Source organism: Scyliorhinus canicula, chromosome 2 (genome assembly GCF_902713615.1).
Source record: "Scyliorhinus canicula chromosome 2, sScyCan1.1, whole genome shotgun sequence".
NCBI classification, from domain to species: Eukaryota; Metazoa; Chordata; class Chondrichthyes; order Carcharhiniformes; family Scyliorhinidae; genus Scyliorhinus; species Scyliorhinus canicula.
In genome coordinates this window covers 144002605-144018667 of record NC_052147.1, presented here as the reverse complement: position 1 = coordinate 144018667, position 16063 = coordinate 144002605, and the positions used below count along the sequence as shown (strand labels likewise).

At 47.8% G+C, this 16063-nt stretch overlaps 1 protein-coding gene across 1 annotated transcript in view; it reads left to right on the top strand.

Annotated features, from left to right (window-relative positions):
• Positions 1 to 235: 235 nt before the first annotated feature.
• plekhm3 (pleckstrin homology domain containing, family M, member 3) overlaps positions 236 to 16063 on the top strand; it is an 82427-nt gene continuing 66599 nt past the window's right edge. Inside the window, exons 1-3 of the mRNA XM_038790265.1 lie at positions 236 to 561; positions 5166 to 5343; positions 7211 to 8656. Coding sequence (XP_038646193.1) covers positions 8074 to 8656 — 583 coding nt within the window. The 5' untranslated portion in view covers positions 236 to 561; positions 5166 to 5343; positions 7211 to 8073. The remainder of the gene's footprint in view (positions 562 to 5165; positions 5344 to 7210; positions 8657 to 16063) is intronic.

The window sequence follows — 16063 nt, the reverse complement described above, 5'->3', positions numbered from 1 at the left end:
TGTAAATGCCGAGAGTCCTGCCTCCATTTTAGCTAACAGGCAGTAAAAGAATCGTATCGCAGTTTATATCTAGTAAATGTATTTGAGATGGAGCAGAAGAGCAGTTTCTGAAAGTTGGCTTTCCTGAGCTTCGTCCTGTGATATGTGCACAGTCGCAGCACTTGATTGGCTTTTCATGACGTAAAGCTTGTTAAATATTGATACTCTGGGATTACCAGGGCCAGCCTTTTTCACTGCACCGTGTTTCTGATGCTACATGTGAGAGCTTGATTAGAGCTGCACACTAAATCAATGAGGTCACCTCTCCAAAGGCCCAGAGGGTGTATTGTTTTTGTTTCTCCCTCCTCACCAGTACTCCTGCTTCTGTGTCCTTCACGACAGAGCTGAACGGGATTTGGCAGGGATGTGCTTGAAATTGCCACTGCCTGTCACAACTAAAAGGTACCCTGTGTACAAACAGTGACGTTCAGTGAATGGCTCGATGGCAATGCTGGGGTTTCAAGAATAACGGAATAGTTCAAAATCATTGGAGGTGCGATGCGTGATATATCAACAGTTAACGTGAGTTACAACATGGGCAAAGTGGTATTTACCATCGGAATAAGTGGCATGTAGGTGAGAGTAATGGGTGAGCAGACATTGTATCAAATGCATTAGTTGAGGTTGCTTTGCTTATACTGTTGGTAGTCATGATATTGTTTATAGGTTGTCAGCTGTGGCTCAGTGGGTGGCACGCTCACCTCTTTGGTCAGAAGGTTTTTGGTTCAAGTCCTGCTCCATAGTTTTTGAGTACAAAATCTAGGCTGACACTCCAGTGTAGTGCTACACTGTCACAGGTTTTATCTTTTGGATGTGACATTAAACTGAAGCCTCATATTGCCACTTGGGTGGATGCTACAGATCCCATGGCACTATTTGGAGAAGAACAGGAATTCTCCCGGTGATCGTTAACCCTCGACCAACACCTTGGTCATTATTTCATTGTGGAACCTTGCTTTGCGCAAATTATTTGCTATCTTTCTCAGATTACAACAATATCTAGACTTCAAAAATACTTACTTCACCGTAAAGCTTGTTAGGAGGTCCTGCTTTATAAATGCAAGTTGCAAAATCTAGTCTGGGCCCAAGGCCCTTGTTTTGAGCTAGCTGCTCCACCGTTTGTCAGATACAACAGCTCAAACCTTTAATATAGTTGGGGGTGAAAAAATCAATTTGGTTAGGATTAAAGGGCAGTAGAGGACCAATTAGGCTACTGGTTGTATACAATTTTTAAAAATTAATTTGCAGAATGTGGGCGTTGCTGGCTAGGCCACCATTTATTGCCCATTCCTAATTGCCCTGGAGAAGGCAGTGGTGAGCTTCTTTCGTGAAACACTGCAGGCCCTGAGGTGTAGGCACCCACTGTGCTATTTATTGGGGAGGAGGTTCCAAGAATTTGGCCTAGCGAAGGTGAAGGAACGGCGATATATTTTCAAGTCAGGATGGTGAGTGACTTTGAGCGGAACTTCCCCAAGGTGGTGTTTCCAAGTATCTGCTGCCTTTACCCTTCTAGATGATAATAATAATAATCACTTATTGTCACAAGTAGGCTTCAATGAAGTTACTGTGAAAAGCCACTAGTCGCCACATTCTAGTGCCTGTTCGGAGAGGCCGGTATGGGAATTGAACCTGTGCTGCTGGCATCGTTCTGCATTGTAAGCCAGCTTTTTGCCCATTGTGCTAAACCAGCCCCTAGACGGTAGCAGTCATAGATTTGGAAGGTGCTGCCTAGTGTCTTGATGAGTTCCTGCTGTGCATATCATAGATAGTGCATATTTCTGCCACGGTGAGTCGGTGGTGGAGGGAGTGAATTAAAGTTTAAAGTGGTAGATGGCGTGCCAATCAAATGGGCTGCTTTGTCCTGGATAGTGTTGAGCTTCTTGCATATTGGAGCTGCAGACAAGTAGAGAGTATTCCATTACACTCTTGACTTGTGCCATGTTGATGGACAGGCTTTGGGGAGTCAGGAGATTAGTTACTTGCTGCAGGATTCCGAGCCTCTGACCTGCTCTTGTGTCCACAGTGTTTATATGGCTAGTGCAGTTCAGTTTCTGGTCAGTGGTAGCCCCAGGATGTTGATTATGGGAGTTTCAGCGATGGTAATGCCATTGAATGTCATTGGGCGATAGTTAGATTGTTTCTTGTTGGAGATGGTTGTTGCCTGGCACTTGTGTGCTGTGAATGTTACTTGCCATTTGTCAGCCCAAGCTTGGATATTGCCATTTGTCTGCCCAAGCTTGGATATTGTCCAAACATCCCCATATGACTTCTGACCTTATGATGGAAAGAATGTCACTGATGAAGCAGCTGAATATAGTTGGGCTTAGAATCCTACCCAGAGGAACTCCTGCAGTGATGTCCTGGAACTGATTTGGTAGACCTGCAACCACCACAATTATCTTCCCTTGTGCCAGAGATGACACCAGGCAGCGGAAGTTTTCCCCCCGATTCCCATTGACTCCAGAATTGCTAGGGCCCCTTGATGGCTACCTTTTAATTAAGAGTCAATTTAGCGTGGCCAATCCACCTAGTCTGCACATCTTTAGATTGTGGGATGAAACCCACATAGACATGGGGAGAATGTGCAAACTCCACATGGATGTGACCCGGGGCCGGGATTCGAACTTGGGTTCTCGGCGTCGTAGCCAACTGCTACCTTGATGTCAAAGTAAAAGGGAAAGATTTGCATTGGTATCGTGCTTTTCATGACCTCAGGGAACCTTTATTCCCAGTGAATTCGCTGTTGTAAAATTGAAAATACTCCAAATCAGTTTGTCCACAACAAGGTCCCACAAATATCAATGTGATCACAAAAGTGATCCTATTATGTCACACAGTTTTACAGCACAGAAAGAGGCCCAGCGGCCCATCGTGTCTGTGCAGGCCATCAAACACGCCTATCTATTCTATTTTTAAAAAAATAGTTTTTATGAATGCATTTATAGGAACAGTAAATACAAACAAACAAAAGAGCAAGAACAAACAGGAATATCATAATAAATAAATAACTAACCAATCTCTCCTGCCATTCCCCTCCCGTCCTGCCTTCCCCATTTTAGCCTCTATATATCCCCGTCCCTCCCCCTGCCGACGCCTCAATTCTCCTTGAAAAAGGGGCGGCTTGTAGCGCAGTGTTTAGCACTGGGACTGCGGCGCTGAGGATCCGGGTTCGAATCCCGGCCACGGGTCACTGTTCGTGTGGAGTTTGCACATTCACCCCGTGTTTGCGTGGGTTTCACCCCCACAACCCAAAGATATGCAGGTTAGATGGATTGCCCACACTAAATTGCCCCTTAATTGGAAAAAAATAATAATAATTGGGTACTCTAAATTTATTTTTTAAAAAGCAAAAAAAAAAATTCTCCTTGAAGAAGTTGATGAACAGCTTCCACCTCTGGGCAAATCCATAACCAACCCTCTTAAGATAAACTTGATTATCTCCAACCGTAGAATCTCCCCCAGGCCGCTCACCAACATCCCTGGTTTCGGAGGCTCTGAGTCCCTCCACTCCAGCAAAATCCACCTCCGGAGTACCAGGGAGGCAAAGGCCAGAACGTGGGCCTCTCTCGCTCCCTCGGACTCCCTGGTTTTCCGACGCTCCAAATATCACTACTTCTGGACTTGGGACCACCTTGCCCTCAACACCTCATACATTACGTCCGCGAACCCCTGCCAGAACCCCTTCGGTTTAGGATGTGCCCAAACATGTAAACATGGTTCGCAGGTCTCCCACGCACCACCCACACCCGTCCTCTACCCCCTCAAAGAACCTACTCATCCTAGCCACAGTCACATGCTCCCTGTGAACTACCTTAAACTGGATAAGGCTGAGCCTTGCACTCTGAGGACGCATTCACTCTCCTCAGAGCCTCCTCCCACAACCCGCCCTCCATTCTCTCTCCCCCACCCCCCCCACTCCATTCCTTCTCCCATTTCCGTTTGATTTCCCCTATCGAGGCCCACACCGAGGCACCTTCCAACCTCAGATGCTGCTGCCGCCACCACAGGGCTCGTGGAGTACCTGACCGGCGAGAACAGCAGCGGTGCCATCAACAATGCCCCTAAACCCGTATCCCAGCAAGAGACCGCCTCTATCTGCCCCCACGCTGACCCCTCCCTCAATACCCACTTCCTCACCATGGCAATGTTTGCTGCCCAATAATAAATCATGATGTTTGGCAAGGCCAACCCCCCCACCCCCCATTCCAACAGCACCTTCTTAAAAGTGCGGTTTTCCCTGCCCACACAAACCCCGAGATTAAAGTATTGACTTTCTTAAAGAATGATTTGGGGACAAAGATTTGGAGATTCTGAAAGACGAGTAAGAGCCTCTGCAACACCATCGTTTTCACTGTCTGCTCCTGCTCTGCTAGCGACAGTGGCAGCACATCCCACCTCTTGAAATCCCTCCTCATCTGTTCCACCAACTGTGCCAAGTTCAATTTATGCAGCTGTGCCCATCCCCGCGCCACCTGGATACCCAAATATCTGAAGCTCATCCCCACCCTTTGAACTGCAGCCCACCCAACCTGCAAGCCAACCTCCGTTTGGAGAATGTGCAAACTCCACACGGACTGTGACCCGAGGCCAGGATCGAATCTAGGTCCTCAGCACGGTGAGGCGGCAGTGCTAACCACTGCACCACCATGCTGCCCAACCTAAAAGAGTTTTTCATCATCAAAATAGATACAATTTAAAAGAAGCAAAGATGCTTTACCTTTTAATTCATTTTCGGGGCATGGGCGGCGCTGGCTAGTCTAGTCCCTCGAGAAGGCGGTGGTGAGCTACAGCCTTGAGCCGCTGCAGTCCATGTGGTAGGTGCATCCACAGTGCTGTCCCATGTCCAGGATTCGGGTGAATCCTGAGGAAGGAGCAGTGCTCCGAAAACTAGTGTTTGAAACAAAACTGTTGGACTTTAACCTGGTGTTGTAAGACTTCTTACCATATTCGTCTAGGCATCGAGAGGTCACAAAGTGGGATAATGCTGTTAAAGAAACTTTGGCAAGTTGCAGTAGTGCATCTTGTACGTGGTACACATGACAGACTCTGTGCATTCATGGCAGAGGGCGCGAATGTTTGTATTAGAGTGTACCTTAAACCATTTCCCAAATATTCTTTTCCATCAGTGTCCTTGTGTGTTATCAATGAATTGATGCCCACTTGCGATTGCCCTGTTGCAGCAGGAACATCCATGTGGATGCACCTACCACATGGACTGCAGCGGCTCAAGGCTCTAGCTCACCACCGCCATCTCGAGGGGCTAGACTAGCCAGTGCCGCCCATGCCCCGAAAATGAATTAAAAGGTAAAGCACCTCTCTTCTTTTAAATTGTATCTATTTTGATGATGAAAAACTCTTTTAGGTTGGGCAGCATGGTGGTGCAGTGGTTAGCACTGCTGCCTCACCGTGCTGAGGGCCTAGATTCGATCCCGGCCTCGGGTCACTGTCCGTGTGGAGTTTGCACAATCTGCGATGGGACAGGTATGTAGCATTGGCACAGCTCCTGATAGATTTCTGGCAGACAGAGAGAGTCTTTCTCAGGATAGGGTTGGGTTGTGTACTTGGGGGCGATATGAGAAAGATCCCAAGCTTCGGGCTCTTTCTGCAATGGCAGAGTGGGCAGCTGAAATAATTTATTTTTAAAAAAATTTATTGAAACATTTTTGTACATCAAAATCAATGTTACTATGAAGTAAATTCAATCAATTATCAAAAATGTATTCCTAACAAAGTGACATCAGAAACCAGAAATTAACTAATTTTGGTTTTTAGTTCCAAATTTTCATTTCGACTCTTAAGTTACAATTGCTCACAGAAACGGCCGTTTCTTTTGCAGGTATTTAATGGGTTTCTGAGACAAGAATCAGAGTCCCATTGGAGGAACATCTTCCAGATGCATTGGTCCCTGTTGACTGGTTTTGACTTCTCCTTGGCTTTCCCACTCTTGGGCAGTTTGGTCCACATCTCTTTGATGTTTTCTAACCTCCATGTTGCAATATCTGTCGAAGACCTTGGCTCTGGCGAGCAGCTTCTTGTTGTTAAGACAGTTGCTGCCTATTGTTTTTGACGGATTGGGTCAGAAAAGAGAAATGAGAAATGAAATGAAAATTGCTTATTGTCACAAGTAGGCTTCAAATGAAGTTACTGTGAAGAGCCCCTAGTCGCCACATTCCGGAGCCTGTTCGGGGAGACTGGTACGGGAATTGAACCATGGCTGGCCTGCCTTGGTCTGCTTTGAAAGCCAGCTATTTAGCCCTGTGCTCAACCAGATCCTTTTTTTTAAATTTAGAGTACCTAATTCTTTTTTTTCCAATTAAGGGGCAATTTTGTGGCCAATGCATCTAACCTGCACATCTTTGGGTTGAGGATGAAACCCACGCAGACACGGGGAGAATGTGCAAGCTCCACACTGACAGTGACCGGGGTCGGGATAGAATCCGGGTCATCAGCATCGTAGGCAGCAGTGCTAACCACTGTGCCAGCGTGCTGTCATAGAACGGAGATCCTGTGTTAAACACTTCCTCCTCTGGTGGCATAGTGGCGCATTGGTTAGCGCTGCTGCCTCATGGCACTGAGGACCCCGTTTTAATCCTGACCCTGGGTCACTGTGTGGACATTCTCCCAATGTCTTCACGTGTCTCACCCTCACAACCTAAAGCTGTGCAGGGTAGGTGGTTTGGCCACGCTAAATTGCCCCATAATGGGGGGGAAAAAAAGAATTGGATACTTTATATTTATATATTAAAAAACTCTTTCTCCTTTGGCTGCTGTAGTGTCATCTCGCTCTTGGGTTTGTTCAGCAGACTCATGCTGCCTGATGTCTGCTTGTCGACCTCAGCCTCCGATCGACCACATTTAGCCTTTGCATGCTGGCTGAGTGCTCTCGTTCATATTCACTCTACATCCTGTTGTCCCTTCTGCTCTTGATCCATTCCCTCCCGCTCAGGTTATATATAAACTACCTGAATCTCCTTGATTATATTTCCGATTGTATCCATCTTTTAATCCATATATAAACCATCTGAATTATTTGTGTATTGGACATGTGTGAAATAATGTTCTTAACATTGATGTTTCAGCTTAACCCTGCATCTTTATCAATTAAAAACTGATCATCTTTAATGTGCCAAGCACAGAAAGAAAGTCACCTGTTCTCTCCTTCTCCCCTCAGGGGTTGACCTGTTCTGCCTGTATCCAACTCTCAACATGGACAGAATTGAACAATGGACATAGCGTGCTTTTGTGGAGGACTCAGTGCTAAACTCTCAAGAAACACAACCCATATGTGGCAGCCCAGAAGTGTTCTAATTGATTGTAAACTGTCAATCTAGACTCATTTTCCCTGGGGCAGGTGTGGTGCTTACTGCACGATGCAGGCACTTTGCTTTGACGACTTGGAGTGCTGAGCTAAAAGCACCTCTATGCACTCGTATCACTCGACACTATTGTGGCTTGTTGACATATTGCAAGATTCCTGAAGTGAAAAGACTGAAGAATTCCAGGTTCGTCATTGTCTCATGGACTATACCAGTCCATCCACATGGCTTAGCTTTGATAGTATGTTAGAGGCCTGCAGTTGAAGTGAAGACATGAACTCTTTTACTTGGCAATAAGAATATTTTGTTTGTGTCAGAATTTTAGATGTATATTTTTAGTTGCTTTCCTCAGCATTTTTGTAGTCTTTTGCACTGTGTCCAATTATAGATCTTATAAACAGAGTAAATGAACCACTCCCTGTCTTTCTTTGAGTCGGCTTGAACTGCCAAATTGGCACACTGCCTTCACCATTCTTTTAAGGACTGTACGGTGCCAGATGTAAGGATCAGGTGCAGTATCCATTAGTAATAAAACTGGCTTGTTGCAGCAGTTTAGAAGAATAGGACTTTCGTTGATGTTCAAGAAACCTTTTAAAAGGAGCAGAGCTGCTGGACACTTGAGAGTTGATTTTACTGCCCTTTTGATCAAACTATTTGGACTCATCACTGAATCGTTGGTACATTGGTAACACAGCCCAGACTTTAACAACAGCTGTCAATGGAGGCACTGGAAGCAGATGATATCAGCCCTGCTTTGGAGGCCACTGAGGAGTTCTTTCTGTTCAGTGGCATTGATGACCAGATAGGACGCGAGGATCTCCCAAAACGGGAGGTATTTGGCATCCAGGAGGTCCCAGTGATCATTGGCCATGAAGTCCTCAAATCGAGGGGTGAGAGGTCAGACAAGAGAAATAGCAGCAGAAGTGCACCTCAGAAACTGAGCAAATCGGAGTCTGCAAAGCAAATGGAAGTCGGGAGGAATACACCCACCAGCAAACCAGTTAGAATGGCCAACGGGCCGACACAGCAGTGGGCTGATGGTATGGACACTGAACGCTCCTTCATCCCAAACAGTTACGGCACGGCTCACACCAGGAAGGGCAATCTGGCTGAGGATCGGTCGCCCAACCGGCCACTGCTCTTTCGATCGCAATCCGACGTTGTTCCATCTCACTGCCGATCGCACTCTGGGCCGCTGCCAGCCTGCTGTCCACTGGATTCGGAGATACCTCCTTCCAGCATCTCGTTCTCATCATTTACCAAAGGTGGAAACTTTGCAACGGCCACTCAAAGCCAAGGAGGTAAGTGCCACGCATATTGCAACTGGTATAACATCTCGTCAACTGCACAAAATGATAGTCATACTGCAGGTCTGAAGTCTAATGGAATGTTAGCCTTTGTCTTGAGTGGACTGTAATGCTAAGGATTGCAGGTTATATGGGTGGCACTACAGCACAGTGATTAGCACTGTTGCTTCACCGTGCCAGGGTCCCAGGTTCGATTCCCGGCTTGGGTCACTGTCTCAGCAGAGTCTGCACGTTCTCCCTGTGTCTGCGAGGGTTTCCTTCGGGTGCTCCGGTTTCCTCCCACAAGTCCCGAAAGACGTGTTGTTAGGTAATTTGGACATTCTGAATTCTCCCTCCGTGTACCTGAACAGGCGCTGGAATGTGGCGACTAGGGGATTTTCACAGTAACTTCATTGTTAATGTAAGCTACTTGTCACAATAAAGATTATTATTATGAATAAAGTTGTGGTTATACTGCATCTGGGGTACTGGGTTCAGTTCTGGGCATCTCGGGAAGAATATATTGGCGTTGGAGGGGATGCAGTGGAGATTCACCAGAATTATTCCAGGGTTAAAAAGATTTAATTATGTGGGCAGGTTACATTGATTGGATTTGTATTTCCTTGAGTATAGAAGTTTAAAGAGTGAGCTCATAGATCAAATTACTTGATAGTTTCTCTCCATTTACCTCTGGTCGGGGAGTTCAGTGCAACCTTAAAACAGACACAGGGAGAACGTGCAAACACCATACAGACCACCACTCAAATTTCAGAACTGAGACTGATAGATTTTTGTTAGGTGAGGTATTAAGGATTGCAGAAGTGGGTTAGCCCTGCTGCCTCACGGCGCCAAGGTCCAAGGTTCGATCCCGGCTCTGGATCACTGTCCGTGTGGAGTTTGCACATTCTCCTCATGTCTGCGTGGGTTTCGCCCCCACAACCCAAAGATGTGCAGGGTAGGTGGATTGGCCACACTAATTGCCCTTAATTGGAAAAAATGAATTGGGTACTCTAAATTTCTTTATATTAAAAAAAGGATTGCAGAAACAAGGTGAGTAAATGGAGTTAAGATCAGCCAGGGAACTAATTGAACGGTGGAAGAGGCTAGTGGGGTTGACTGACCCCCCGTTCCTAGATATTTTCTTTATTCTTTCATGGGATGTGGTCATCACTGGCAAGGTTGCGTTAGTCATCCACACTGAACTGTCCTTGAACTGAGTGCCATTTCAGGGGGCAGATTTAAAAAATAAATTTAAATACCCATTTGTTTTTTTCCAATTACGGAGCAATTTAGCATGGCCAATCCACCGACCATGCACATCTTTTGGGTTGTAGGGGTGAAACCCATGCAGACACAGGGAGAATGTGCAAGCTCCACATGGACAGTGACCCAAAGCCGGGATCGAACCTGGGCCTTAGTGCCGTAGGCAGCAGTGCTAACCACTGTGCCACCGTGCCGCCCTTTTGCGGGGGCAGTTAAGAGTTAACCGCATTGCATGGGTCTCACCCCCACAACTCAAAGATGTGCAGGGTAGGTGGATTGGCCACGCTAAATTGCCCCTTAATTGGAAAAAAATAATTGGGTACTCTAAATTTATATTTAAAAAAGAGTCAAAAACATTGACTCTGGGTTTGGAATCACCATGTAGGATAGACCAAATAAGGACAGCAGATTCCGTACCTGAGGGGACATTTGTGAAGACAATGGGTTTTCATAACGATGGTTTCATGGTCCCCATTACTGAGACTAGCTTTTAATTTTGGATTTTATTTATTGAATATAAATTCCATGGTGGGATCAAACCCATGTTCCCAGAACATTAGCCTGTACTCTAAACTATTAGCCCAGTGACATTTATCACTGCTCCACCATCTCCCCTGAGTTCTACTTTCTAATTTATTACCGTTAAATAGCAGGAGTCCAACGGAGGTGAGGTGAGAGGAGGGCTGCGGACGTTGGAGCCTGGATTGCAGGCTACAATGGGCCTACGAGGCGAGCGAGAGGGGGGGAAGGGATTGATACTGGGAGATGTTTTTTCAAGGGGAAATATAGGGGGTGGTTCTTGGGAGGGGGGGGTAAGGGGTTCAATGTTAACAATGGACGGGTGGGTCAGGCTTATGGGCAGGACCCGGTGGTATGATGATGGTGGATAAGAACGGTGGGGGGGGGTGAGAGACCCCCAGTTAGGATAGTCACGTGGAACGTGAGAGGGCTAGGAGGTCTGGTCGAGAGGTCAAGGGTGTTTGCGCATCTTAAAAGTTTGAAAGCCGATGTGGCAATGCTGCAGGAGACTCACTTGAGGGTGAAGGACCAGGTGAGACTTAAAAAGGGCTGGGTTAGTCAAGTGTTTCACTCTGGATTTGACGGAAGGGCTCAAGGGGTAGCAGTAATGGTCAGCAAAAGGGTACGCTTCCAGATGGAGAAGGTGGTGGCAGATCATAGGGTGTAGATATGTGATTGTGACAGGGGCGCTGGAGGGGAGATTAGTGTATACGGTCCCAATTGGGACGATGTGGGATTCGCGAAGAAGGTGTTTGGGGCCATCCCTGACATGGACACACACACAAACTGATTGTGGGGGGGGCCTGGAACTTGGTGCAGGAGCTAAGGTTGGACAGACCACGGCCGCGCTCGCTGCTCCCATCAGGGGGGGGGGGGGGGGAAGAGAGAGGGGGGGGGGGGGGGGGAGAGAGAGAGGGGGGGGGCGAAGGCGCTGGCTGGGCTAATGGTGGAAATGTGGGGGGTGGACTATTGGAGGTTCCTGCACCTAAGGGAACGGGAGTACTCATTTTTCTCAGCAGTCATTTTTTTTTTTTAATTTAGATTAGCCAATTATTTTTTCCAATTAAGGGGCAATTTAGCGTGGCCAATCCACCTACTCTTGCACATTTTTTGGGTTGTGGGGGCGAAACCCACGCAGACACGGGGAGAACGTGCAAACTCCACACGGACAGTGACCCAGAGCCGGGATCGAACCTGGGACCTCAGCGCCGTGAGGCGGTTGTGCTAACCACTAGGCCACCGTGCTGCCCTTTTCTCAGCAGTCATAAGGTATATTCGCGGATTGACTTTTTTGTGGTGGGAAAGTCTTTGCTGGCTGGAGTCAAGGGGTCGGAATGCGATTGCAGTGTCAGATCATGCTCCGCATTGGGTGGATATGGTACTGGAGAAGGGGGTAGCGCAGAGGCTGGGGTGGAAACTGGATGTGGGGCTTTTGGGGAACCAAGTGTTCTGTGAAAAAATTGAAAAGGTAATTAAGGAATATGTAGGTTTCAACTGTACGGGTGAGGTGTTGAAGGCAGTTGTCTGGGAGGCTCTAAAGCCGGTGGTGAGGGGGGAAGTGATCTCGTTTAAAGCCAGGGTGGACAAAGAGGAGAGGTTGGAGTGGCAGAGGGTAATAGATGAGATGTTGGAGATAGATAGGAGTCATGCAGAAGATGGGGACCCAGCCAAGCTGGAAAAGGGGAAGGAACTACAGGCGAGCTTTGACCGACTGTCTACCAGGAAGGCGGTGCGCCAACTGAGACGAGCAAAGGGTGCAGTTTATGAACATGGAGATAAGGCAGGGTGTATGTGAGCAGGTCAGCTCTGGAGGGAAGCAGTGTCAAGGGAAATTCTTAAGGTGAGGGATAGGGCAGGGAAGTTGGTGGTGGCTCCGGAGCTGATTAACAAGGTTTTTGAGGAGTTTTATGAGAGGTTGTACAAGTCAGAGCCACCCGGGGGAGACCGTGAAATACAGGAATTTCTAGATGGGTTGGAGTACCCGAGGCTAGGGGAGGGGGACAGGGCTACATTAGAAGGAGCGATAGTGGAGCAGGAGATAAAGGATGTGATTGGGAAGATGCAGGCGGGGAGGGGGCAGGGCCAGATGGATTTCCGGTGGAATATTATAAAAGATCCCAGGATAAACTGGCATCCCTGATAGTGGGGATGTTTGAAGAGGCGATAGGGAAGAGGGGGGGGGGTGTTGCCACAAACCTTGGGGCAGGCGTCAATTTCCCTGTTGCTAAAAAAAGATAAGGATCCAACAGAGTGTGGGTCGTATAGGCCCATATCACTTCTGAATGTGGACGCAAAGGTATTGGTGAAGGTACTGGCGGTTAGGCTGGAGGAGTGCCTCCCAAAGGTGATAGGTGAGGATGAGACAGGGTTCGTGAGAGGGAGGCAGCTTTTTTTCGAACATTAGGAGGGTTTTGAACATCGTTATGGCACGGGCAGAGGGGAAGGAAACAGAGGTGGTTGTGGCATTGGATGCCGAGAAGGCGTTTGACCGGGTAGGATGGGGGTACTTGATGGCAATTCTGGAGCGGTTTGGGATTGGACCAAGATTTGTGAACTGGGTAAAGTTATTATACAAGGAGCCCAAGGCGAGTGTCTGCACAAATAACATCAGCTCGGGATACTTTTCTCTCCACCATGGGATGAGGCAGGGATGTCCTATGTCCCCCCTGCTGTTTGCACTTGTGATTGAGCCGTTGGCCATCGCATTAAGAAGTTCAGGAGCGTGGAAAGGAATAGTGCGGGAGGGGATAGAGCATAGGGGTGTCCTTATATGCCGATTACTTGCTGTTATATGTGTCGGAACCAAGTGTGTCAATCGGGGGAATATTGGAGCTGCTGCGGGTATTTGGGTCTTTCTTGGGGTACAAGCTGACCCTAGACAAGAGTAAGTATTTTGCGGTGTCTCGGCCGGGGGTGGGGGCAGGGACTCACTTTAGGTATCTGGGGGTGCAGGTTGCCCGGGGGAGGGGGAGGCTTCGCAGGTACAACATCTCTAGTTTGGTGGGGAGAGTGCAAGCCGATCTGGCAAGGTGGGATGGTCTCCCTCTGTCACTGGCGGGTTGGGTACATGTGGTTAAAATGAATGTGTTGCCGCGATTTCTGTTTATTTTTCAATGCCTACCGATTTTCCTGCCAAAGGCGTTTTTCAGGGAGATTGAAGGAAGGATTACCTCATTCATATGGGAGGGAAGATGACTAGAGTGAAAAAGGTGCTGCTACAGAGGGGAAGGCAGGCAGGGGGTTTGGGTCTTCTGAACTTGATGTTGAAGGTGCGGAGCTGGGTCAGAGGGGTTGATTCCCAGTGGGTCAGAATGGAGGAGAGTTTGTGCAGGGGGTCAGGACTGAAAGCACTAGCAACAGCGTCGCTCCCGATAGCTCCGGGGAGATACTCGAGGAGTCTGGTAATAATAGCTTCATTGAAAATCTGGAGGCAGTTTCGCCAAAACCGGGTTGGGGGCAGGGTCAAGGGAAATACTGATTCGGGGGAACCACAGATTTGAGCCAGGGAGGTGGGATGGAAATTTCTGGAAATGGGAAGAGAAGGGGATTAAGACGCTAAAAGATTTGTTTCTAGGGGGCGGTTTTCAGGATTGAAGGAGCTGGAAGCGAAGTATGGAATGGAGCAGGGAGAAATGTTTAGATACATGCCGGTTCGGGATTTTGCCACAGAGGAGATACACAGCTTCCCGGAGAAACTGGCCTCCACATTGCTGGAGGAGGTGCTGACGACAAGGGGACTGGAGAAGGGGGTAGTGTCAGCGGTGTACGTAGCTATTTTGGAAGAGGATGTGGCACCACTGGAAGGGATCAAAACAAAGTGGGAGGAAGAGTTGGGAGAGGTTATAGAGGAGGGGGTCTGGTGTGAGGTGCTCCGGAGAGTAAATGCCTCCACCTCCTGTGCGAGGTTGGGGCTGATACAGCTGAAGGTGGTATACAGGGCACACCTCACGGGGGCAAGGATGAGCTGATTCTTTGAAGGAGTAGAAGATGTGTGCGCGTGTTGTGGGAAGGGGGGGGGCCGTTAATCACGTTCATATGGTGGGCAGCACGGTGGCGCAGTGGTAGCACTGCAGCCTCACGAAGCCGAGTTCGAATCTGGCTCTAGGTCACTGTCCATGTGGAGTTTGCATATTCTCCCCGTGTTTGCGTGGGTTTCGCCCCACAACCCAAAGATGTGTAGGCTAGGTGGATTGACTGTGCTAAATTGCCCCTTAATTGGAAAAATGAATTGGGTACTCTGAATTTATAAAACAAAAGTCACGTTCATATGTTTTGGTCCTGTCCAAAGCTAGAGGATTACTGGAGGAGGTTTTTAGAGTAATTTCCAAGGTGGTGCATGTGAAACTGGACCCGGGTCCCCGGGAGGCCATATTCGGGGTGTCGGATCAGCCAGGGATGGAAACAGGGCAGATATCGTGGCCTTCGCCTCGTTGATCGCCTGAAGGCGGATTATGTTGGGATGGAGAGCAGCCTCTCCACCCTGTGCCCTGGCGTAGCGGAGGGACCTGTTGGAATTCTTGACTCTTGAGAAGGTTAAGTTTGAACTGAGGGGAAGGACGGAGGTGTTCTACAAGTCATGGTCATTATTCATTATGCACTTTCAAGAACTGGAGAACATCGAACATTAGTTAGATAGATAGAGAAATACAGCACAGAACAGGCCCTTCGGCCCACGATGTTGCGCCGAACTTTTGTCCTAGGTTAATCATAGAATTTTGGACAATTCTTCATGGCCAATCCACCCAACCTGCACATCTTTGGACTGTGGGAGGAAACCGGAGTACCCGGAGGAAACCAACGCAGTCACGGGGTGGATGTGCAGACTCCACACAGACAGCGACCCAAGTCAAAATCGAACTTGGGACCCTGGAGCTGTGAAGCAATTGTGCTATCCACAATGCTACCGTGCTGCCCTTAAGAAGTTAACCTACACTCCATTATTCTACCCTAATCCATGTACCTATCCAATAGCCGCTTGAAGGTCCCTAACTTTTCCGACTCAACTACTTCCACAGGCAGTGCATTCCATGCCCCCACTACTCTCTGGGTAAAGAACCTACCTCTGACATCCCCTCTATATCTTCCACCATTTATCTTAAATTTATGTCCCCTTGTAATGGTGTGTTCCACCTGGGGAAAAGGTCTCTGACTGTCTACTCTATCTATCCTATTAGTTGGGGGGGGGGGGGGGATGGGTGGGAGGGTTGGGGGGGAGGGGGACTGTGTGTATTAAGGGTGACTATAGGTAATCCCTGATTCCTTTTTGTCATTTGTTTATGTAAAAATGCAGGCTAATGTTTGGGGGTTTGGTGGGAGGATGGGATTGTTGTTATTGTTATGGGGATTGACATAGTTGTTGCTGATTATTGTCCATTGTTGGTGGGTGTAAATTTGAGAGAAAATGTGAAAAAGGAGGAGAATAAAAATATTTATTAAAATATTTATTAAAAAAATAGCAGTTGTCCTGCACTCAGGACTTCCTCGTGACGCAAGGGAAGAAAACTCTTTACCAAACAGAGACTCGACATTGATTGATGGAATTGTATGTCGGCTCACCCTCTGAAAACAATCTTCCAACTCTTATCTCTTGTTTACATTTCCAATCAGCTTTCTGCTGTACTGCTGGTGGTTTATACTGAG